Source organism: Pipra filicauda, unplaced genomic scaffold (genome assembly GCF_003945595.2).
Source record: "Pipra filicauda isolate LSUMZ 115617 unplaced genomic scaffold, ASM394559v2 scaffold4_size7858003_pilon, whole genome shotgun sequence".
NCBI classification, from domain to species: domain Eukaryota; kingdom Metazoa; phylum Chordata; class Aves; order Passeriformes; family Pipridae; genus Pipra; species Pipra filicauda.
Window position 1 is genome coordinate 4511108 of NW_024104643.1, and position 25324 is coordinate 4536431.

The 25324-nt window shown below is 37.4% G+C and overlaps 2 protein-coding genes across 9 annotated transcripts in view; one reads left to right on the top strand and one right to left on the bottom strand.

Annotated features, from left to right (window-relative positions):
* The window catches only part of CTNNA3 (catenin alpha 3), a 396734-nt gene that overhangs the window by 118359 nt on the left and 253051 nt on the right, over nucleotides 1–25324 (top strand). The window lies entirely within an intron of this gene.
* Nucleotides 14003–25324, bottom strand: part of LRRTM3 (leucine rich repeat transmembrane neuronal 3) — a 78521-nt gene continuing 67199 nt past the window's right edge. For 2 of the 3 annotated variants that reach the window (XM_027750450.2, XM_027750449.2), the window contains one exon: nucleotides 14003–15637. In XM_027750450.2, coding sequence (XP_027606251.2) covers nucleotides 15428–15637 — 210 coding nt within the window. In that variant the 3' untranslated portion in view covers nucleotides 14003–15427. The remainder of the gene's footprint in view (nucleotides 15638–25324) is intronic. The other variant, XM_039386775.1, reaches the window with a different exon arrangement.

Sequence of the window (25324 nt, forward strand, 5' to 3'; positions counted from 1 at the left end):
AATTCTTCTCTTACATACTTAGCAATGAAGGTTTTTTTAACCTACACAGCCCCAAGTATCTCTGTGCATTCTTTAAAAACATGTTCAGTGGGATAATATGCTTGATGTTGACTTTAGTCTGACTCCTGGCACAGACTGGGGAAAGATGGGCTGGATAAAGTGTCAGTGACAGGGCTGAGAACTGGGTGAAGTGTTGTGCTTAAAGGATTGGGATCATCAGCACCAAGTTCAGCTGAAGGCCAAGAGCTGGTGGCAGCCCTGGGTGCAGTCCTGTTCAGCCCATTAATGCCCTGGATGACGGGAGAGGGCACTGTCAGCACGCTTTCACTTTACATGGACCTGAAAGGAAGGGTTGATGCACCAGCTGGTTTTGCTGGAATGGGTTTTCCAGGGAGGTTGTGGAGTTCCCATCCAAAACCCAAAGGAACTTGGCTGTAGTTGAAAGTGCTTTGAGCAGTTAGTTGGACTTGGATGCTGTCCAGACATTCCTGCTGACTCCACTGTGTGGAGTCTGATGCTAAAGATTTGAATAAATTCCAATGTCCGTGCAAATTCCTGGATGTCCCTGCCAGGTTCTTTTAATATAAAGTAAATCCCATTATTTGCTAATGGAAGATTAAAAGATACTTGGGTAATGAGGGTAGGACAAGAAATTATGTGGAGTAAAGTAGTAAAAAGAAAGTTTCATTTGAAAAATCTCTGACACTCTTGAGGTGGTGAAAGGGAGAGTAGTTACTAAATTAAATTCTGTGGTAGTGAATCCTCTGTGTAAAACAAAGGTTAGAATGACTCCTTAAATTCCTTGCAGAAGTCATTTGGGAAGGGGTTGATTAAAGGCTCTCCCTATGAATTTCATCAGCCTGAGTGTTGAGGTCTACTGTGTGGCTAAAAACAAGTGCTTTTTCTTGTAGTTACTCGGATTTAAGGTATTTGTGTGCCAGCAACCTGTGAGATGCTGCAGTTCTTAATTTATAGAACGAGACGTGACTTCTCTTTGATAGAAATGGAGATATTGGCATAGCTGTCAACTGTCTTTTTGACTGAATGTCTTGCCTAACTTCTCTTGATCTTTTCCTAATGAGGAATTAACAGTGGAGTTGTATGTGGAATAGCTTATGATCACTTTTGATGAAATCAGTAATGCATCATATTGCATGAAAAATTCCAGTGCTTTGTCATTACTGTTCAGCCAGATCTTAAAACAGTGACTTAAAAGAGATTGGAGACCTGGAGATCTAAATCTAAATTCCCCATATCCAATTACTTTCTGAAAAGAAAACCAAGCATGGCTTAAAAATCAAGACCAGATCTTTGTCTGTGGTCATCAACAGCGTTTATTGGCACTTCCTTTTTATTTTAACTTTCCTTTCAGTGGATTAATTTCCAGTTGTTGTCTGTTATTTCTGTCTGATGTTCTACTCGTTCCTAATCAAGTAAAATAAAAAGGAAGAATAATATTTTATATAATTGTGTTTATGATGAATGCGTACGATCAGAAGGCTGGCAAATGAAACAATCAAACCACCCTCCACCATCATATTAATAAAAAACAGAAGTCCTTTAGTCCTTTCAAGATCAGCTTTTCTCAAGAACTGCTTCTTGTGGTTGTTTTCTAAGCCTGTGTTGCCAGTTGGCACATTTTCTTTCTCTTTGAGTAGGCAAAGAAAATAAATGTCTAAAATCAGACAGCTGCAATGATTAGTAGAATACATTCAATAAATTATTCTACTTGCTCTATTTACTGGAAAATCTTTCCTATCTTAAGTTATTGTAATAATTTTTAACCATTTTTTTCATTATCAGTAGCAAAAATTAAAGAAAATTTGTACAAAGATGGAAAGAAAGGATAAGTCAACTACTTGACTCGAGGCTGTACTCAGGAATAATCTAGGATTTTCTTTTCTATTAAGTAGTGAGCTTCTAATTTTTTCAAGACCCTAATATTTATGGGAGGAGTTGTCAGTCTGTAAAAGATAAGTGAATATTACTGAATATATTTAGCTCTTTGGAAGAGAAATGAAGAAGAATCATTTTGAATTCCATGTAATTAGGAGAAAATAAGAAATATAATAATTACATATACCCTCGAAGCAGTTAATGGAAAACAAAACTGGAGCTCAAGGTAAATTTCCTCTGGAAACTTGGTTAGTACTTTTTTTTTTTAATATACATTCTTAATGTGTCTTTACTAAGTGGGCACTGCACAAATGGATCATGTATACATGAGAGAGCATATGCACATAAGCTGGAACCATTTTGGTTCCATAATGGTATTTCCAGTCTTCTGTTTGCACTAATAAGGAAGTGAAACTTTGTGAAGTTCCAGTAAAAAGTGTGACCTAAATGAGACCAACCAGTGAGTAGGTGAAGGGAACATGAAATGCTGGGTGACAGCTTGGAGCCACTTTCTGAGGAGGTAAGTTCATGATGGCATTTGTGATACTTGCTGCTGCTGTGCTTTCTCTGTTTCCATGGAATATCCTGCTTTTGATAAACTGGCAAAATTCAGTAGAAGAGAGATTCCTCTGGAGAATTTTCAGGCAGCTGTATTCCTGATTTCTGATGTTGTGCTTCAAGTCTTGCTCTGTTTTCCATTTAGTCTCTATCATTGTCAATGCCATTTTAAATGTCTGATAGAACATATTTTTCCTCATGGAAAAGTAAGCTTTTCCATGTCTGGAGGAAAGGTGATGTTTGGTAAAGGTCAGATATTCATATTATGTCCCCGGCATTTATTTAGATGCAGATCTGGTAGAGTGCTATTACAAACCTAAATAGCTTAATTAAAATAGGGATAAGTCTGATAAGGTTTTGAACAGCATCAAAGACTTTCAGTTAGAAGAAAAAAGTAACTTGCAAATTTTAATGGTGAAGAAGAGGATGGAAATCTGAGCATTGGAAGTAATTTAGAAGGAAATAATAAGAAGGGAAGACCTTTTTAAATGGGGGACAGTAATTGAAAAATACTACATCTTTTCTACCTGTTTCAGGCTTCATGTAAATAGTTATCTGGGAGTAAGTGCTTAATGCAGTCAATAAGACAAAGTGAAATATATGCCAGAAAAAGGTTTAACAATACTTAAGAAAGGAGTTTCTGAACCATTGGCCTTGACTGTAAAAATCTGTGAGGAATGAGTATTAAAAAAGTAGTAGGAAAGCAAGACTTATCTTAAAACTAGGGAATTTATAGGTCAGTCCCTTTGACTTGGATAAGTGTGAAGAAGCTTCAGGGAATCCTTACATGTTCATTTCCTAAAAATCTTCAGGATAAGGTGGTAATAAACCACAAGCATGTATATTCAAAATACGTTTTGTCAAATACATGGAGGTCTTTGACAGGATAGCTGGGAAGAGATCATGAGGGAAGGAGTAAATGTGTAACTTGCACACTGAGAGGACGTTTCCGTGAGCAAACTTGAGAAGCAGTTATGTGTGTACTGAGGGAAAATAAGGGTCACTGAAAAATAATGTTCCTAGTGAATTGTTATTTATACTGCTGTGGGTCAGGGTGGGGTAGTTTAATGAAGTGTGATTCTGCAAGGACTGACCTGGGACCATCAGAATGATGTATTTTCATTAATAAGGTGGCTGAGGGAATGAAGAGTGGAATTACTGAGAGTTTGAATGATGCTACCCTGGTGTGACTTCAAAGGATTTTATAGGTCAATAAAAGCATTCCCCTGCGTTTTTTTTTCTTTCTCTCTTTTTTTTTTTTTAAGGTTGGAGAAATGGTCTGAAATCTGCAAGTTGAAATGTTAAGTGCAAACAATACCCTTGGGAAGAAGTTCACTGTATACATAAAAATACCAGGATTTCTGGCCTAGCACTGGTACTGTTCACATGGTGTTGGGCGCTATATAGAATTGCAGGTGACATGAATTGTCAGTAGGGCTCTTTTGGCCATCACAGCTTAAGAATAACATGGACTGATAAGAGGAACAAAGGAAGCAAGGATTTTAGAACATGCAAGAAGTAAGAAGCAGCTGACTTAACTGAGTGTGTGAGGTAGAAAGGAAAACGTGGAGGAGCAGAGGAACCTGCTAATACTTTCATATAGAATCATAGAATCGATTGGTTGGAAAAGACCTCCGAGATCATCGAGTCCAACCCTTGGTCCAAATCCAGTCCATTTACTAGATCATGGCACTCAGTGCCACGTCCAATCTGCATTTAAAAATCTCCTGGGATGGTGAATCCACCACCTCTCTGGGCAGCCCATTCCAATGCCTGATTACTCTCTCTGTAAAGAATTTTCTCCTGTATATATGGAAGAGGTTTTCATAAGGTGTGTGTTGTTAAATTATTATAAATTATTATATATTATTATATCTGTTCAGAGAAAGACAAATGTGATTGGCAAAAGGCACAATATGTGCAATACTGGGTTAAAAAATCCACCATATAGATGAGTAATCACTGGAACAGGTTACCTTGGGAGGCCACAGTGTCTCTTTATGCACACATTTCAGGCTGGGTAGACTGCCCAACATGAGGAACGTGTGCTGCTTCGGAGTGGTCGGGATGCGCAGAGTGACAATGAGGTCTCTTCCAACCCCATGGATTATTGGCTTACAGTTTTATTGAAGTAATATTCCCAGTCTTCATATTGACTTTTCTTACTACAAATTAATTCCCCCCCCCCCCCCCCCCCCCCCAGATTAGTGTAGAATTGTAACAGTGAGTGCTTTTTATATGCAGGGATCAAAACTGGACTGAAGTTTGGTGGGGCCTTTAGACTTCCAGGTTATCTTCAGATAACTCCAGATAGCTTTGTCCCTTCAAGGATCTGGGGCAGGCTGGTTAACAAAACAAGCTATTGATAGTAAGCATACTAGGAGTATATTTCCTTGTGAGCTATTAGCATGAAAATAGTACATTTAACAATGATTCACCTTATCATGTCAGCAGGATTTTTTTGTACTCTGACAAATTTATTAGAAAGATTTATATAAATTTAATATTTTAGAATCTACCTATTTTGCATCCTATAATCTGTTCATGAACTAGAACTTAAATACAAGAGATAGAAAATTGGAATTTTGCCATACAAGATTAAAACTTAAGCAAGCAAATTCCATTTGTGTAATGTAATATGGGAGCTGTTCTCTCATATGAACATTTTTCTCTGAAAATGGATATACACTGTAAAAAAAAACAACCAACCAACAAAACATACCTTTCTGTAATTTGGTTGTTTGGCAGAAATCCACAATAATTTCCTAGTGTTAATATAAAATCTAATAATGTTTAATATTTAGCATTACTCTTTGTACTTACTGTCGCTTTTAATTATCTTAATAATTATTTATTAACTTAAGGAATGTCAATATCACTGCTGTTAGTGCTTTTATGTAAGAGAGAACATCACTTTGCTTCCTTTTGGCTCTGGTTGAGGGGTGATTTACTCAGTGTTTTGTCAGGCAGATATAACTTTGTTATCTGTTACCAGGGAGATGTCCACTTTGACAGTCCAGGTGCGGTTGTGTTGTTCAGTGTTTAGGCTCCCAGAGTGAAACTTGGAGAGAGGAATTTTTCCCAAGGTTCTAGAGGAAGCTCTCCAGGATTAATGCAAACCAGGGCGCTGCTGCAAGGTGTTGGACTAGGAAGCAAGAGTAAGCTACTCACGGTGTCAGGATAAAGGTAAGGGGGGGACAGTCACTGGAGTCACCTAGTCATCTGAGATTTCTTTTTCAGAAAACTGTGTTCAAGTTGGTAATTTTGTCAGCTCTGCTCTGCACTGGGGCAGCCTCACCTGCAATATTGGGGCAGTTTTGGGCCCAGCAATATAAGATATTGAAATATAAGAAAGATATTAAGGTGTTAGAGAGCGTCCGAAGGAGGGCAACAAGGATGGTGAAGGCCTTGAGGGGAAGCGAAGCCGTGTGAGGACACTGAGGGCTCTTGGTGTGTTCAGCTGGAGAGGAGGAGTCTGAGGGGAGACCTCCCTGCAGTTACAACTCCCTTGCGAGGGGCAGAGGAGCGGCAGGCCCTGAGCTCTGCTCTGAGGGGACCAGGGAGAGGACCCAGGGAATGGCCTGGAGTTGTGTCAGGGGAGGTTTAGGTTGGATATTAGAAAAAGATTCTTTGCAATTCTTCCAGGATTTTTACTGGTGCTTTATGTACAAATGGATTTATTCTGGAATAGATGGTAGTTTGTTCATCTGCTTTAGTTGAAGCAGCCTTCTTTTTTTTTTTTTTATTTTTTTTCCCCCCTATAGTTTTTTCCCCCCTATAGTTCGTGGTTCTAAAGGAAGAATGACTTCATTATGTGTTGAACTGACTTCTTCCCAATAAACTTGAGAATCTAAAAACATGCTATCAAATGTCACTATTTCATATGATGTATTTCAGAGTTTAAAACACATTTTTTTCCCCGAGTTGAAATTAGAATTGCTGACATTAAGGAAATGAAAATGATTGATGGACTGTTTTTACTTGACCAGCTGCTGATGATTTCTCACTCAATATCTCATTAGCTTGTGCTGAAGTCATACATAAGGCAACCTAGAAAATAGCCTGAAGTTCCTGAAACTACAAAGAAGAAAAATGTAAGTTATTCTGGTGCTTTTGATCTATGAACTGTGACTTTTGATGTTCTGGGATGGTGTGATCAATAGCATAATTTTTGTTATTAAATTGTTTACTCTTTACTGAATGTTACAGTATATTATATTTTGGCTCAGAGGCAGGGAGAAAAGGTCACTTAATTTCCTTGTTAGCCACTGTAGCCCTTGTTCAGGTACAGCTTTTTAGGAGCAAGAGAGAATGCACTTCCATTGAGAACAGCTGAGCATGCTCGTCTGAGAGAAATTTCTGGAGCTTCTTAAGCCACAAACTGGTTGCTCTTGGAGAAGATTTTGGAGAAAGAAGGTAATATTTCTGTGGATCCTGAGGGAGTTTTATAAAGTTATAGCATCTCAAAAACCCCTGCTGAGAATTCTTAGCCTGAGAACAGGTTTGCAGGAAAAGAAGGGTACGTGATGAGCAAGAGAGGGGTTGGCTGACTAACGCTTTGATTTTTAGTTTCTTTTATCCATCAGGTCAACTTTGTCACTCTTTCAGAATTGTGTTGCAGTAAAGCACAGCTTTGATTCCATATCTTTTGATTCTCTTAAGGAGAAGGTGGAGGAAGTTCTGGTCAGGAGGGGGGCAGTCTCTGGGAGGCTCAATAGCTGCTTCCCAGTGGCACATAAAATTTAAATTCTTAAATCACTATACGGATGAGTTGGTTTCTTCAGTGTGAGAAGGAAGGAGTTACCCTCTAATCAAGTGTTCTTTCTAATATAGGAAATACCTCAAAAGACTGCAGATGAGTATTTCATTGTGAGATTAACTAGTATGTTGTGGTTATTGCCTGGGTCCAGCTGTGCTCTGCAAAACACTCATTCTTATCTCTGTTGCTGACTCCTAATTATCATCTGTACAAGTGCAAAGATCCCACTACTTTAAAAGGTCAAATGGTGGAACTGTGACTGACTTTAATGGACCCAGAATATCATCTTGTTTGAAGGAGTTAAGCTCAGCTCGGGGGGGGGTCTTACTGATCTTCTAAACTGTGTGGTCTGTGAATGTTACAGGCTGTGCTTTTTTGACTTTGCCTATATTTCCAGACACCCGTGTTTATTGTAGTGTCTTACAGACATTATTTGAAAAATATGCTCAATATTTCTGCTAAAATACAGTCCTGCTTGTATTTTTTTTTTTTTTAATTTGTGGTTTTGATGTTTTGACACACTCTCCATGCAGTTTGGCTATTACTTTGATTTTCTGCTGACATTCATGATGCAGAATGGAACAATTTCTGCAAAGCAGAAGGAAGGAATTGCACTTAGACCTACTGCTTAAGAAAAAATGTGGATAACCAGCAAGAATTCATGCTATTTTCCTCATGCATTTTTTACGAGTATTTTGTGGCAGCCAAAATTTCTGACCAGGACTAGGTTCTATGTCTCTTTTGGCCTCAGACTGCATGTAATTATTCAGACTATGCTGTTTCTCCTTGTAGGAAGCCTTATTACCCACAGGCAGATGTAATCTATCATCTTTTCCTTCAAAAATTCCTCTTTTCCCTCTACCCCAAACGAAATCAGAAAAGATTTATAAGATTCTGCAGCCCATAAAACCTGCTTCATTATCCTTAAATATATCTGATTGTAAAGCTCTTATTTTTATAAGAATTTCAGGAGCAGAATATTTTATGGGTTTTGGTGTGCTTTTACTAAAGGTGGAAAACGCTTTTTTTTTTAAACTAATTTTTTTGAGAGTTATTGCTGCAAAGTAAAAGCCCTTTTAGTCAGAAGGAAAATAATGGATTTACCTTGAGATGTCCAAACAAAGTGAAGTATTCAAGTTCAAATGATAGCATCAATTCAGATGGTATTGTCTCTATATATTGGGTTACTGTCCCATCCTTCTGACGTAACAGAACATCTTATTCACCAATTTTTACAGCCTTGGCAGATGAAGAGGTAGACAGCTTGTTGAAAGTAGGTGCTGTTCTGTTCACTCCCTTTCCCTAGAGGATCAAATTTGATTGGAACCAATCATTTTAAATGAGCAGCTTATTTTGTGCACTCCCATTTTCATTACTTGCTGTTCACTTGTTTATCTTAATCCATTCCCATAATGACCAGCTACACAGTTTTGTCAAGTCCTTCATAGCTCAATCATTTTGGTCATTCTTTTATGTTGGCTTCTCCTATGGTTTTCTCTCCTTTCTTTCTCTATTTTGCACACATACCCCTTTTTCTGTAAAGATAAGATTAATTTTTTCCCTAGTTGTATGTTTTTCCTAAAGTTTTTCTCATAGGAGAAAGTGTTTTTCAGTGAAGGGATGATTTATGTTTGGACAGCTTTAATGGAGATACTGGCTTTGGGTGAGAAATAACTGTAAGGTTCTCAGGGGTTGTTATTGGTAGTTATCACATTTCACCCTCATTCTTCATTGCTGACTTGTTTATCTCTTCAGTTAGGCAGGGAACTTAATTTCTTGCTAAAGAAAAGGTAGAGCCTCCAAAATCCTGAGGCAGAATGCATGCAGGTAGGGAAGGAAAGAATGAACAAGTGCCAAAGCTTGTGAAGATGGGAGGGGAGACTGGCAGCACTTTCCATTTGAGTTGTCATTTGAAATTTAAAGCATGAGATTGATCCTGCAGAGCAGAGGCAGATCTTTATGCCTGTTTGGGGTCCAGGTATCTTCTGCAAGATTCTTTCTAAATTCAAGGAGTTATTCAGAGAAATAAAGAAATGGAAGAAAGCTTAAGGAAAAAGGTAGCATTGAAGTGGCTGTATTCAAGCCAAACAGTAGATAGGATTACCAAGCAAATTTAATCAATAATGCTTATTCCCAATCAGGTTCACTAATTCCATTCCCATTTAAGTATATAATTTTAAAAAGATTAATTTCTTTTTTTTAAATGTACTGGTCATCTTCACAAGCAGTCTTTCTGAAAGCTCAAGTTTTGGAAAGTGTCTTACTTTCTTCTCTTAAAACATCACGAGACTCTCAGTCTCTGGTAGCCTGTATGGCATTTTTTCAAGGTGGCCATGGCATTTATGGGTGCAGACCTCTAAGGGGCACTTAAGTTAAGCATAAGGAAAAATAATCTAATAAGACGACAAGTTAAGCATGGATACAGATTGATTGTAGATACTGTGTTCCCCGGAGACTGGAGGGTTTCTAAGACACTAGAGAAGCACCTGTCTTAGTAATGTTGGTTTTGGTTTGAGATGGGGACAACGTCACGTGTGCTTCTTCCAGAAACTTCTGAAGTTTCTGTTGTAATCACTTGATGGAAGTGGAATTAGAACAGTTGATACTGACATCTATTAATCATATAGATTCAAGACTTTGGGGTGCAAAGAGGTTAAAAAAAAGAAAACCAAATCCTGACATCACCTTGTGTAGTGGTAGAATGAAAAAAAAGAAGTGGATTTTTATTAACATGTTATATTGTACTTATGAATTTATATTTGCAAGATCTAGTGATGAAGAAGAGGAGTCAGACAAGCTTTATCATGTGTTTGGTAGGCAGCAAACCTGCTCAGCTCTGGAGATGGATACCTGGAGAGGCATTTCCCTCCGATATATCGGCTGGAATTATTATATTGTACTTTTGTCATTCTCAGTTGTGACAGTTAGAACATGCAGGAAGAGGTAAGTTGCAGAAGTGCAAAGAGAAGTATGAGCTGTCTAGATAATACTAGAACAGAAGACAAGAAAAATAAATTTTGTTCGTGAATCTTATTTGCATATTCAGATATACCATTGATATTTTTTCCTTTCCTGAAAATGAGAAATAAGGCTTTTGGATGGCAAAGTCTAGACTAATTGTGTGAGTTTACAGGTTCTTTAAAAATAAAGTTCCCAACAGCAAGACATGAAAGAGAGGTGCATCATTATTACTAGAAAAATAAATCAGTTTCATTATTTCTTTTGAAAGAATAAATTATAAGAAAATATTCAATATGAATGGTGGAGTTAATGGCTTCTCATGCCTCATTTATGACACACTCTTGTATAAAACTCCTGGAATTATTGAAGTGCACAGTGCTGCAGAGACACATTGTTTTCTTTTCATGAGCATTCTCAGCCCTAGTTCATGAGGTTTTCTTCTCTAAGAAACACAGAATTAGTGTATAGCAACGTTTAAATTATTGGACTTCGAAGTATGTTTCATTGGTGCAGTCACTTATGATTAGATTGCAGATAGAACTATTGCTGAATTGCATCCACCTTAAAAGTTTGTTTCTAATGGAATACAAAGTGGGAAGTACTCTCTGTGAAAGCTGGAGAAGCCATATTCTCGTATAACTGCACAGTTTTAATCCCTTTGGTGTTCATTACAATACCATCCATCCTGTTCCTGTCAGTTGACTTAAGGCAATTGTAAGGCAGTCGTCAAACATTAATGTTAATCCAAAGAAATTCTGAACTAATGTGACATTAATTAATGCTCATTTATATAATATTACCCTTACATGCATCATGTCTATAGTGGTGGAACAGTGTCCGCTGTTATGAATGTAATAGAGCTTTAATGTAACAGGGCTGGGTGTAATGAGTTCTTTGTTGCAGGTTCATTTGCTGTTACACAACAGACGCCTCTTTGTAATTAACCATCAAAAGAGACAGTTTTAAGAATGAGTTATTTACATATAAAATTGATGTTGATCAAGTAGATTATAAGCTCCATGCCATGTGGGATTTTCACAGCTGTACACACTGCACGTCAGCTTACATAAAAATTCTTGGCAAGGTTCTAGTGGTAAAATGTTAATTTTTGGGTGTTCATTAAAGTAACATTAATCATGAACTCTGATTATGTTCACCTTAATTTATTCTGAAACTTTATAAATAAAATTAATCAGATTCCGTAATGAAGTAGAGCAGGATAATGAAATTTGGCCTTGTTACTTTATAATAGAGCTATTATTTCACTGAAATGTTAGAATTTTTTCTGAGGAATTTAACGAACATCTGCTTTTAAATATGGATCATACAGTCAAAGTTGTATCTAATAGAGTTTTGTGTGTCTCTTTCTATGTTGAGAAGTGTTTGCAGTGCTTTGGGAGAAGCGGGCCTATTGTTCGGTTACTATTGCGCTGGACTTGAGAAAGCTGGCAAAAAAATAAATTCACCTTTCTGGTGAGCTGAATCTTGATTTTAAGTCCCCCCAGCCCCCCTCTCTCCCCCCGGGGGAAATCTGATAATTAATGCCACAGGGTTTCAGGTAATGTCTGCACTTCAGGTGACTGAATGGATGCTGTTCGTGCTCCCTGGCAGTTTTGCTTTTTGCACAGTTTCTCTTTTCATGTCAAATCTGAGGCTTGGAAATAAAAGCAGGAGATGATAAATGTCTTGAGAGAGAGGGAGAGAAAATGAGAATCTATCAGTAAAGCAAGTTAGTACACAACTTCTGAGGCTGCCATTTTCCATTTGTTATGTATTGCTAAAAGAAATCTGATATTTGCGCTGATATTTACGACGTATCTCTGAAAATTGTGTATATTTCTGAGGTTTTTTGGGTTTTTTTGGTTTGTTAGTCGTAGCTCTCAGAACCCTTGAGAATAGTTTGTACTACAAATTTTCTTGTTAATTAAAGCAGTCATTTGCTTTCTTCTCTAGATGTTATTTTGGTGTTTATTTTTTTTTTTTTACTGTCTTGAGACGTGCAGGAATTTTCCAAATTAATCATTTATCTTCCTATGTACCTTCTTCTCTAGACAGGACCTCCATTCAGATACTCAGCCTTGGTTTCCTAGTGGGTGTTTCAGCCCTGTGCATTGCTGTACCTCCTGATGCACTGATGGATGGTGGGAATTGTTGCTTGTAGCTAGATTTATTTTTCAAATTGTCTTGTTTTTTTTTATTGCTAGAGGTTATACTCTCTATCAGTTTGTACTCTGCAAGCATAATGAATTCACCCAGCTTTTTCTTGGTGAAAAGATCTGCCAGGGTCTGGCAGTGTCACTTAACTGTGAGGCAGAGATTGATGCTGTTGGCTACTTCTATTTCTGGTTTATGGATCTTTATTGCAAAGGGAAATGATACATGAAAGTGACCCCCTAGTAATAAATATTTGCACCCATACACTCAGCCTACTTTCTTCTTGCTAACTTAGCTTAGAAGGCTGGGGCTTTGTGAGGTGCTAGGTTTTTGGTTTGTCCACGTTAACCACAGCAATTGGTATTTCTGTGCACTCAGCACTGGCAAGAATATGTTGGAAAGCAGGTGTACACACACTAACATGGGAATTTAGGAATGGGTTCTTGTTTGGATTAGCTTAACCTGGATTTTTTTCATGATGAAGATTTTTTAGAGAAGGTACCTACCTGCCATCTGGCTTTCTTGAGGACATCCACCTTGTTGAGAATAGCAGGTTTCAGCCTAGGTTTGGGGCGAGCTGCTACCTTGGGCCCTGGGATGTTGTATCCATCTTCCAGAGAACTAGAGGGGCCTGTGGGGGCTACAGAGAGCCTGGTATTTCATATACCTGGGAAGTTGATTGTGAGAGTAACAGATCATTGTGGTTGGAGAGTCATTGCTACTTTTGTGACTCTGCTTCTACCATTTGCCTAGTGATATGTTGGTCTGGGGCTGCAAGTCTTGGGATTCATCAAGAAAAGGAGAACTGTTTGTGTGTATGTGAATATCTACGCAGTCGTGCTTCTTTAACCAGATACACTAAAAAGGTTTTGTTCTTGGCATAAGAAGACGTTTTCTCATATTAGCCTAAATCCATTAGTGTCTAACACTGGAAATACTCATGTTGTACAGTCCTCCAGAAATCAGGAGTACGTCGAGCCACTGAACACTTGGGCGTTTTGAGTAACTGCAACAGTGCCAGGACCTTCTTCCCACACTGTAAATACTTGAGGACAGTTGGCCAAGGTAAATAATAGGAATTACAGAGTAACTGAGATGATCTTTTGGGAGCATGGTGTTTGATCCTGACAACTCAGGCCTGCTCCAGTGCCAGAATGCCTAAACATTAAACCTCAGAAGGAACTGTGGAAGGATGCAGTTGACTTCTTCCTGCAGTACAGAAGTCACTTGACTCTGGAGTGACACCTGCCTTTTTGGTTTCAGTTACCATTACCAAAATGGATTTTCAAACTGTGGGTAGTAAAATTCCAGCACTGGAGATGGTGACCACAAATTCAAGAACCCATGTAGTAAAGAAATAAGAAATTGAAGTGTGGAACTTTCTAAGATGAGTCTTTAAAAGACAAGTGATGTTTTGAATAGCAAATGATTTATGCAAAATATGTTACAAAATCTAAGATGCCAAATAAATAACTAATATAATGTATTCTGTTTTGACACTTTGTTTCCACTTGAGAGGTAGTGAATGCAGATTGGTTTGTTAACAATTTTTTGAAGGTATTTTCACTCTATTCACTTTGTTCTGTACAACCAGTTTTACTGTAATTTTAAATTTCTGTCTTCTGCCTTGAAGCTACATGAAAATATGTTGGGATAAACATCCAGAAAAATAGATTTGTGGTTATATAATTTCTCTTTATTATAAAAAAGTTGCTTCACCATATGAAACGTTTTTCTCCTATATTTTGGAAGGCTCACATTCCCTTTTGAATTTCACCAAGTTGGTATGATATAATGTGTACCTAATTTCTGTAATCTTTTATGATTACGACATGAGGGTATTGGTATAAAAGTTACTCTCATACAGTATTGAGAAGCCTTGAGGACTTGAAACCAAAGAATGGGATATAAGAATGCTTTGACCCAGATATTAAATGACAGACAAAAAGGTAATGTAGTAATTGGTAAAGACGTAATAATGAATTATTTTTTTTTTATTATTTAAAAGTTTTGGTGGTTTAGTTTCCTTAGCTTGCTGTATCACAATGCTAAGGGCCTATTAACCTATACCATTTGTTCCAAATTACTATATTTTTCAGCAAATAGATGTTTCTTACTTTTGATTAATATTTTACATTTTCTGAGTAGTGTAAGGGCTTGTTTCTGTTGCCACTTCTGTCAGCAGCCGTCTGTGGCATAAGCAGATTTTGGACCCATTTGTCTTTAAGAAGAAGTGCAAGTGCCTGATCTGGCAGACTCTACTTTCACAGTAGATTTTGTAGCTGCTTATTGAAGTTTCCTGTCCACATTGTCTTGCAGAACACTGAGACTTTACAAGACATCACCAGCCCTAGCTAAGAGTTGCATACATAAACTTTGTTGTTAAAATGTATTGATACATTTTTGTGACTTAGAAATCAGGCTATATTTCAAGGCAACAGGTAAGTTTGAGGAGAATTTAAATTTTTTTTTTTTTTTTAATTATCATTTCTAGGAAAACTTGGCTATATATTTCAAGAATTTCTTAGAAGTGAATAGTTAAACCCTCCCTTTGGAACCAGTAGATAAAATTCTACACATTAAACACTGTAAAAATGGTGCATATTCTGCAAAGGACAGAATTTTAGGTTAAAGTTTTCTGGGCACAAAAGCAGTAACAAAATGATCCCTACAAAACAGAGTAACTGAATAACACAAGAAATAACTTGTTAATTTGAAACTTTAGAAACTGAAACTTGTAAAATAAGATGTAATTAAATTATGACACTGTACATACCAGCTGTTCTTGGTAATTGAAACTTTACAATATGAAAAATACGTTACATCTGTACAGTTTATACAGGTAGGTAGGACGAGTTTTGAAAAAGATTCACTTCAAGGGTCAGACTCTGAAGTCAAAAAATACTGCACAACTTAACTAATTACAAATTGTAGACTTGAAACAATTAATCTTTGTGATTGGTTTTTAATTTGAACAGGAATCTTAGAATCCATAGTATTATGTCTTCTCACTTCTGTCCATAATGTTACATAGAATTTGGTTGCAGCCTCTGCTACAGGAAAAAAACCCCGACAACAAAAAACCCCCCCGGCCCCCATTCAAGCCAACTGCTGACTGTGGTCCTTGATCCGGGCTGCTGTGGTTATTGTGCTCAGATCCAGATCAGTCTCTAGGTGTGTTTCCACTGTTTCTTCCTGGTTATTTGAGTCATAGGGCTTGTGAGCAAGCAGTTCATGATGCACTCCACAGTAACTGAGCGTGGGCTGATCATAGGCAAGAAATGTTGACACATTCATAGACAATGGTATCTAGGGGAAAACCAAAGATGAAAAACAGCCAGTTACAAGAAGACAGAAGCAAATTGTACTAGCCTGAATTTGATGTTGAAAAACCAGACTGTCTGCACGTGAAAAAAAAAAAAATTGTCTTCCTTTTCTCTATCCTTCTACCCCCTCCTCTCCACCCAAACCCTGGTCTTCACTAGGATGTTTTAAATCTGACCTCTACCACCTTTGGTCTTGTGGCCCAGGGCTTGTATGTGCTTGAATGTGTTTGTGAGGGTTAAGATGTGATTGAACTTGAATTATCTTTAGAGTGTGATTAGCCTCAGCTAAAATCAACCTATCAGGAAATATTTCAAATGAAATGGGAATGCCTGTTCAAGTTCAAGAGTGGCTGGTGAATCTTGCTGGAATATGTCAGTGGGTGTGATACCATCTGCTTGGAAATACAGATGAGATGGTTCCTATTAGTTAGAGCATAAACATCAATTTAAATTTAACAGCTTTCAATAAATATGGTCCAATATCCTGTTAGACTGTTATCTTGTGATACTTCTGGAAGCTTCCCTGTTGCAGGTTTAATTCAAATGCTTCAGCTGAAAAGCGTAGGAATTTTTCTTTACTATTTTCTTAGGGGCTTTGAATGCACTTCAGCATAGAATGAAATACAATACACTGTAGAATCAGAGATGAAATTCATACAGATTTTGAAGTGTATATATTTGTGCTTTTACAGCTCCAAATGTATTTTCTAACCTAATTTCATGGACATGGCATGGTACTGGATGGGGTCACCATGGACATGGATTACTTCTAGAGCTGCAATGCAGCGAACATGTACTGTCCTGCAGACAGTGTGTGTGTGTGTTATGACCTTATTAATTGGTCATATTTCCCATGGCCTTTTTCATATATTTTTCATGTAATGTGTGTAAGTTGCTGGCATTGGATCATGTTCTGTTTCCAGGAGTATCAGCATAGAAGGAAAGCAGAAGGGAGGAAAGGAGCACTTTAGCTGCTGCAGACCTGTAGTCAGAAACAAGCTAATTATGGGTGTGGGCTTGTTCTAATTTCTTTCTGACGCTGCCGTGACAACCTTGCAGTAAAGCAGCAGGACTGGAGGTTGGGCAGCAATTCAGGGAGGGCTAAGGGAGCTCCACGTGGAATTGCTATGGAATGCAGACAGCTGCATACATGCATTCTATCATGCATATATATAGAGAGAGAGGCTTGTGTGGGAAGGCACAGAAGAGGAGACCAAAGGCCCAGCTGAGATGAAACAGAACAACTTTCGAATTAATGGCATTTTCCTTAGGCTGGTCAAGTTTATGTTCTGAAAAAAAAAAAAAAAAGCTTATGTGGTTCTCCTTTGCTATTTTTTGAAGTGATATGTGAAGTCATGTTGGCAATTCTACCTTACTCTGGGCAAACAAGAGCCAGGAATGATTGCACTCTGCAGAAGAGCCTGGGCTGGTTCTCCTGTAACCAGGTCATTCCTATAGAATGCAAAATCTGTGCTTTTTAGAAAATTAGTGATGTGCAGACCTGTTATAAAACCTTACAGATAGTTTCTTCTGACCTGCTCCTTTTTTTCTTGCTGAATCTTATTTTCCTCTTTAAATGTGTCCCCTTCTGTCTCTGTTTCCTGAAATGGTCAGGATCTGATCACCTGCCGTGTTTCTTTTTAGTGTGTTTGGGGAAGGAGACTTCAACCCTCGTGGCGTGGCAACTAAGCAGGGAACATCCCTATTTGTATCTCCTCCTTTGCAGCTTTCCTTCCTCTTTTCCATCTGGTAGTGCTATGTCTCAGTAAAAAGTTCTAGTTCTAGAAACCTCCTGTTCTTTCAGCTTATTCAAATAAGTACTATCACAGCATTTATGATGATAGCTCTCCTCTTTGACAACAGTTCTGGAGTAAAAATCCCTGCACTGTGCAATTATTAGCGATGTGGGAGTTTCATATTGTTCAGATGAGCATCAAAAAGCCCCAGCTTAACTCAGATTTACAGTTCAGAAGCCTTAAAATTGCAGTTTCTATTCAAGGAAGCTGCGTTTCATTGCATAGTATTAAATTTCTGTATAGTGAGGTGGGAAGTTCCAGCAACCCTGTCTTTTCAGGGAGGAAGTTTAAAACTCCAGACTTATTTTACACAGAAAGCATAGCTAAAAGTTTGTTTTTACAAAACTGTATAACAACCCCCAATTTTTTTAAAAAAATAATTCTATTCAGTCCTGAAAAGAATGTAGTCCAGTGTTTGGAATGTTGATTTCTTTGCATTTCTGTTTCAGTCATCACTGGCAGTTGAAAAGTTACCACAGATTAAAAAGAAAGCTTTTCTTAAAGTAAAAAAAAAAAAAAAAAAAAAAAAAAAAAAAAAAAGAAGAAGAAGAAAAGAAGAGAGATAATTTGGTTCTGGTTTCTCTGTAGCAGTTACAGAGACCTCTGCAGGAAATAGGTTCTTTTATCCAGCCTGCAGAAGTGTATTTACTGCTAAACAGATATGAACTGGTTGGGGAGGGGAATTCTTCGAGCTACAGATGAATATCTCAGCAGTCAGCAAAGATGGGAAGGGTTCTTGCAAAGGCTTGGAGCATTTATTAAGCTTCTGGTGTTGTGGCTGTGTTCTTATCTGATTACTTGACCTTGGCTGGGCCTTTGTGAGAAACAGCATTCTTTTTTTTCTGAATGTATTGTATTTAGAACCAGAGACAATATTTTCAGCCTAAGGATTTTGGTATTTAGTTAAATTTCATGGCTGTGAGGTGTTCAAACCTCCTGGGGGGATTCTGAGACTCGGCCACAGAATCCTGAAAATGAAAACTCGGAAAATTAAGGCATAAGAGCACAGCCATGGGTTTGGAGTGGCTTGAGAATGTAGGCATGGGAAATTAGGATAGGGCAATGGCATATTACCCATGGGGATGACAGCAATAAGGGCTGAAAATAGATGCTCATAAGAAGGAGGAATGAAAATAAGTAAACCAGGCTTCACACTGAATAGAAAAAAATGATCTGAAGTATAGAATCAATAGAAGTGATGGAGCTGTGATAGATCATTGTGAAAATGTACAGAATTACAGTGTAATGGCAATGCCCTGTACAGCATAGCATGGGAATATAATATATCAGCATATGGTCAACATATGAGAGTTAAATCTATTACATACAGAAGTTTTGTGGTTGTTTTCAATAAAAAAAAAGGAACAAGCCCTTGTATTATATAACAGGGAACCATACAGGTATTATTGGCATGAAGCAAAATTAAATGCTTCATTCGTGACCATATGAAGAATCCTGTTATTTCAAATGAACCTCAAAACAAACCTGATACTTTACCATCCATTAGTTTGTGACTTTTTTTTCTTATGAAGTCTTAGGACAGGACTGTAGTAAGATTGTTCTGTACCTACATCTACATCTCCTGCCTCTGCACCCCTGCATTTAAATTATCTCTGTGATTTAGGCAGGTCTTGCATGTGATAAGTATCTTATTTTCTCTCTAGGAGGCCCTGGAGCTGTCTGATAGGTTTTTATGAGAAGAAAGCACCTATCTGATTATCATCTTATCCTATTTCTTTGTCTGCTTCTTCAAGCATGTATTTACTTAAAAGTGCTGTGAAACAGGGGAGATAATTAAACTCAAACTTCTGTTAAAGGAATAGATAAACCTGCTATAGCCAATTTTTGACGGTCATGGATTTACAGTTGAGCTCCTTCTAGCTCTTCTACCAAAATGTAACTCAGCCATGGGGGTAAGGGTACCAGAAGTAGCTTTTTGTTGTTGTTGGTATTTGCACACACTGTGAGGAGGCCACACCAGAAGGCAACGAGTGCCTTGGATTGAATTGTTGTCCCTTTCAAGTGCTGCAATAGGGACAGAGATTGCTGCAGAGATTCTACTCACTTCGAACATCTTAGTTTTCCTTCAAACTTCTAAATTCTGAAGTTGCTCTTCTTTTGTGTTTGCACATTGCAACCTTTCAAAGTCCAAATTCTAAAGGCCTGGCAAAGGGCAATACGTTGTTAGATCAGCTGGGGAGAACTTGGGTGTGAAATGTTACGTGGAATAGGTATGAACTCACCCAAGTTTTCCTTGTGAATGGCAGAGAAGAGTTAAATGCAAAGGGAAAGATGTTTTTAACCTTTTTCCTGCTTCTCTCAAACTAATTTTCTGCTCAGTTCAGGCTGTAATTAAAAACCTACCAAAAGTGTAAGCAGCAAGAATAGCTTTCATTGAACAGCAGAATTGTTCTTCACACAAACATTAAGTTAGTGCCCTCTTGGTGAGGGAGAATTGTGTTTTCTATCCAAAGGGCACACCTGTCCAGGTGTTGTACATAATTCCAACACTCAAGAACTCTTGCTTTTCTTCTGCCACACAGTAGTGGTATGTTTCATGTACTCTGCTTGGGTTTGGTCATGTTTTTATTTCAGCTTGTTCATCTCTGGTTACCTTTGGGGTTCCACATTCTACATTCCCATATAGAAATAATGCAACCAGGTGTTACTGGGCATCTGTTTTGTGCCCAGCCTTCACTGCTGTGTCAGACTAAACACGTGTGATAGCTGCACATTCCTCACGACAGAGAAAGACAAGAGTGAGGAAGCAAAGGGCAGGTGAGAAGCCTGAGCCACATCTGTGTTTTAAGCCCTTTAAACCATGGATTCTGCCACTCTCAATGTGAGGACCAGTTGTCTCCATGGTGATATAAGAAACAAAAAAGAGCTCCTGTTTCTAGGCTTGTTTTCGTGGCTGAATGCCCTAGGTTCACATTGATACTGAAAAAGGAAAAGCCTTAGTAAGTGCATGATTAGAATTATAGTCCATCAGTAACAGTATTCTTACCTGTTCAATGTTGAGCATGAATTTTCAGTAATTTATGATGCAGGAGAGGAGGGTGGTGTTAAAAAGTAAAAATCACCTTGAAAAACAGAGGCCAGACCTTTGGAACCTTTGCTTCGAATGCTGGACACCTAAACAATAAGCTGGTATTTTCTGAGGGATGGGAGAGAGTGCAGAGAGTATTAAACTGCTGCTGGGTTCCGTGAGGAAACCAGGCAAATTTTTTTTAGTTATGTCAATGTAGATTTGGCATCTTAATTTTAGTAGAAGAAAATATTTTCAGCAAGTTGAATATGCTAATTTTCACAATGACCTTTACCAGTTTTGGAAATGCCAAAGTGAAGAGCTGCTAACAACTGCTACAGAATATCACCCCTTTCTTATTTTTAAGAAGAAGATAAGGAAGAAGAGAAAGCAGAATTAAAAGGTTTTGTTTTCCATTCTCATTCAGTTCATTGGGGTTCAGGCTAAGACATAGTGAGCTGTGGTTTCCTAGTTGCTGGACTTTTTGTCTTGCATGTTGTTAATTTTCTTAAAATTTGAACAGCGTGACATTTGCTTAAGATTTTTCCTTCCTGCAAATAATGTGACATTCATGGAATGAGAAGAACTTGTGAGTTGATTAGCTTTAATTGCTGGCTTGACTTTGAAAGAAGTGTGTTTTATGTTTTATTTTGGGTTAGACAACTATGCTAGCTATTAATACTAAACAAATGAACAAGATGTAAATACTGTTCTGCCTGGGAAGGTAAATGTCTCCTCTGCTTTTCTTCTCAATTTGTGTTGATGTGGATTCTTTCTGGTTGTGTGGGGTTTTTTGTTTGGGTTTTTTTGTTTGTTTGTTTGGGTTTTTTAGTAGCCTACAGTTTGGTATTTTTGTTTCTTTTTTCTAATAACAAGCAGCAATGTAGTAAAGTGAATTAGGGAAGCAGGTATGAGAGTCTAGGAGTAGAATTTGATCCTTTCAGCTGCTGCATTGTTTGAAATATGCTTCATAATATTTAATAATGAAGTGTATATTATTGTAAGGTAGTTCTAAAATTTTATTACAGTTACATCTATATCTAATTAAACCTTTTTAGGTTTAACTAACCTTTTTAGGCTCCTCATTTGTTTTTAATTTTTATACAAAACTTGCTGTTTATTGGATAGGCACTGAAGGCATAATTACTGAGTATTGTTCAAAAAAGGCAGCTCTGAACTTTATGGGACTAAAAGTAAATCAACATAGGTAAAGCTTTTACTTTACATGCTGAAAAAATGATGGATTCAGATCAAACTATTGCCTAGCAAGCATTTGTTACATATAGAGAAAGGGAGTTCTCTTTTGTCTTAATGAAGTTTGTTGCAGTTTGGAGAACCTGACCATCATACTGTATCTTAGTTTTAATTCACTATTTAGCAATCACTCTTAAAATATGAAGAAAATGCATGAATAAAAGCACATTAAAGAAGACACCTTTGAAAAATGAATCATGTATTTCTAGAGATGTCTCAGGGTATGTGTCTGTAAGCCACACATATTTGGATAATGGATTTATATTGTACCTGTACACTTTTAAGTCCTGTTGACAAGCTCTCAAATAGGTCAGTGCACCTCTTCCCCTTTTCCTCTGAAAGTCTTAGAATACTGAGAAGGAAACAAGACTTTACTGATGTGTGTAGGAGCAAATGGAGCTGAACGAAAGAAACCAGTGAGATGAGTTTGATTTATAATATAGATTTGTGTCAAGTGTCCCTTAAAGCGAAACCTATTGTATCACAAAGTAGAAGCAACAGATTGGAGTTAAGTTTAGAAAAGCTTGTCCAAGCTAGACTTAGTTAAATATTAGAGTACCTTATTTAGTCAAATAGTCCAAGGCCTGGTCATGCAGCTTTTCTTGCAGAAACTTTTTGTTTTGGAGAGCTCTTTGGAAAGTCAGGTCTGTGTGTGGTAACCAGTGGTGTTCCTCGTCAGGAGAAAAAAATCACTGCAGACTGACTGTACGCAATATCTAATCAGTTATGACACAGGCTGCAGTTATTTTCACAGATTTTCATTAAGTTTTCTTGTTTTGGTTGATAGTTGAACTTTCTGGGCTGTCATTAGGGTATAAGTAGTTTTTCTTGGCGGACTGTAATCCTCATATTCTCGTGCATCAGATAGGCTTCTGTAGAGTGTGATTAATGTGATCTTAATTCTCTTTTCCTTCTCTAATTAATTTAATGTAACAAGCAATTTTAATATATTCTAAGTGCTGTAATAGTTAATCTCATTACTTATCATCAGGCTTGTTTACAGAAAAATAGAACAGCAACAAAATAAACAACACTGAGTGAACCAGAAGTTGAAGTATTACCTGCTCTGAGGTAGTAGAGGTGGTCAGATTCCAAGGATCATGAGCCTCCCTTAAGAGAAGGAGGGTATTTTTGTAGATATAATCTTTAGCTTGTTCTTTGGTTTTCAGTGTGTGAGAAGTTGGGGAATATTATATAGTGTTGTTATTTTTTTTAAATCTAACTATGAAAACTAGGTTCTAAGTTTAGTGAAAGCTGAAGTTCTTACAACCCCAGTAATAGAGGGTTTAAAAAATATCAAGGAGCTTGATAATCTGATGGTACAGATGTCTTCCTTTTTCTACTTTTCCCTGTTATCTTCCAAATGTTAACCTTTCTAACTTCCTTTGTTTTATTGTTTTCCCTCTATTTCTGTCTTTAAGAGGAAGCATCCTTATTATTATTATTAACCATATGAATCATTCGTGTAACCTCTCCATCTTCCAGTTATATTGTTGTTGGCTGCCATCAGCCTATTGTCTCATTCACCTTTTCTTTTCTTTGTATTTTATTGTATTTCTTTGGCTTCTTTTCAGTAAGATTGCCCTAATGCTCTCTTCCTTTAAGTGCTGTATCCCAGGATAGCCTGGGGGTGCCGAGACAAGCAGTGAAACCCCCCAGCTGCAGTGGTGAATTTTGAGCTGTCAGCCCTTGATGCTTAAAGTTCTGCTGCTGCATGGACTGAGTGGAGGGTTTCGGTGTCCAGAGGCTGCTCCTGCAGCTGTGACAAGCCCACGGAATGAGCTGCTGAGACGTCCACGCAGTGTCTGCAGAGATTGGACTCGTGTGGGATATCATGAGTGAGGGCCACAAAATTTATAGGCCTGAATGGAAAAGAACTTGCACTGTGCTGGAGAGCAAGGATTTTGTGAGGCCATGCTGTGCAACAATGTTTATGGCACGTGTGCATCATTTAAAAGACATATCATAATAGTGTCTCTTTGGGTATTGGAAACTACTTAGTGAATGAGAATGTTAAGCATGTGGTTTTTATTTCATTCTCAAGCACCTTGCAATATAAATTCCACTTTTTACATTTCAAACAGCCTGTTCCCATGGAATGATGTCGTTTCGTGCACAGTGTTCTCAAACAAATTAATAAACAAAATTTAAAAATCTGACGTTCACAGCCTGCATCAGCTTATGATATGAGTAATATTATTCCAATGACTAATCCAGACATACCTGTCAGAGATGGAAGGCCTGTACTGAGACTGCTTTAATCCCTTTGCTGATTTTTTTCTAGTCTCAAAGTCCCTTGAAGTACCTGATTGAAATCTAAGTGTGCATGCAATTTTTTTGTGTGTAGATCTTTAAATTAGTTGAAAGGCACAGTCACATCCCTTGAGATTCAATAATTTGCTGAAACTTAAATGGTTTGTTTATTATAGGAAGTGCTTTATATTTGAAGTCTACTTTGCACTCTTCTGCAGCTGTTCTCATTGAAAGCTTAGTACATGCTGCACAGAATTCCAGTTTTTTTTTTTCCCTGTCCATCCTTTCTTTGTTCTGTGAGATGGGTTTGTGTTGCTCAGAGAGGAGTGGATCATAATATATCTATTCAAAGAATAACTAAAAGAGGCAAAATACCAATTCTCCATATAGCTACCGTTGCACTTCAGTTGAATAACTGGCATATTGATATTTTCTAATTGTTTGAACAGGAGCATTTTCATATATCTTAAAAAACCTTTTGAATGATGCCAAAATGCTAGTGCAGTTTTGGCAGGGGCTCTCCTGGGATCCAGTCCTCTTTTTTTTTGTTAGTGGTACGAGAATTGACATCTTCACACAGAGGGAAGAGACTTCCTAATGGATACTGGGGGAGAAAACTCAGAATACAGAAGAATTCAATCCAAAAGTCAAATTTCTACCTGGAAACTTATTAATAGGGATGATTATATCTAAAAGGAAAAAAAAAGGTGAAATTTATATTTAATGTTTAAATAAAATACTGCTTTAACAGACTCAGTAGTTGGACTTTATCATGCAGTATTCAATGTTCTGTTTGTTTCTGCAGAAGAGTATAATTTCATAAAACTCTTCTGAGCGAAGTATTTCCAATTACATTAGTGAATAAGCTCTGTGTAATTATTTAAGTAAATTAAAGAAAGATGTTCATTAAAACTTGAATGATATTATAGCAGAAGGCTAATACCAGATGCAGCTGGAAAAGCAAGAGCAGGGCTTAATACAATTTATATATCTCATGGATGGGGAGCAGGGGTTATATTGTTCCTTCTGTTTTCAGAAAAGGCTCTTAATTAGGTCCCTGTATTTACCTGACAAATATAAAATTGTTATTGTCTGATGTGACAGAAGTAATGATAGAGCATTTCTTTTCCTTTACCAATGCATCCTGTACATATATTGCTTCATATTTGTGCTAATGAAATAATTTTCTTCTTTGAACTTCTTTCCCTCTGTGAGTGGCCTTCATATATATTATATATATTATATCACTGTGTAATTCTAGAGAGAAAAAGCTCTGTTACATTCCCAAACAGTTATATGCTAGATTATTTCTATTGCTAAAATATATTAATATTTGCAC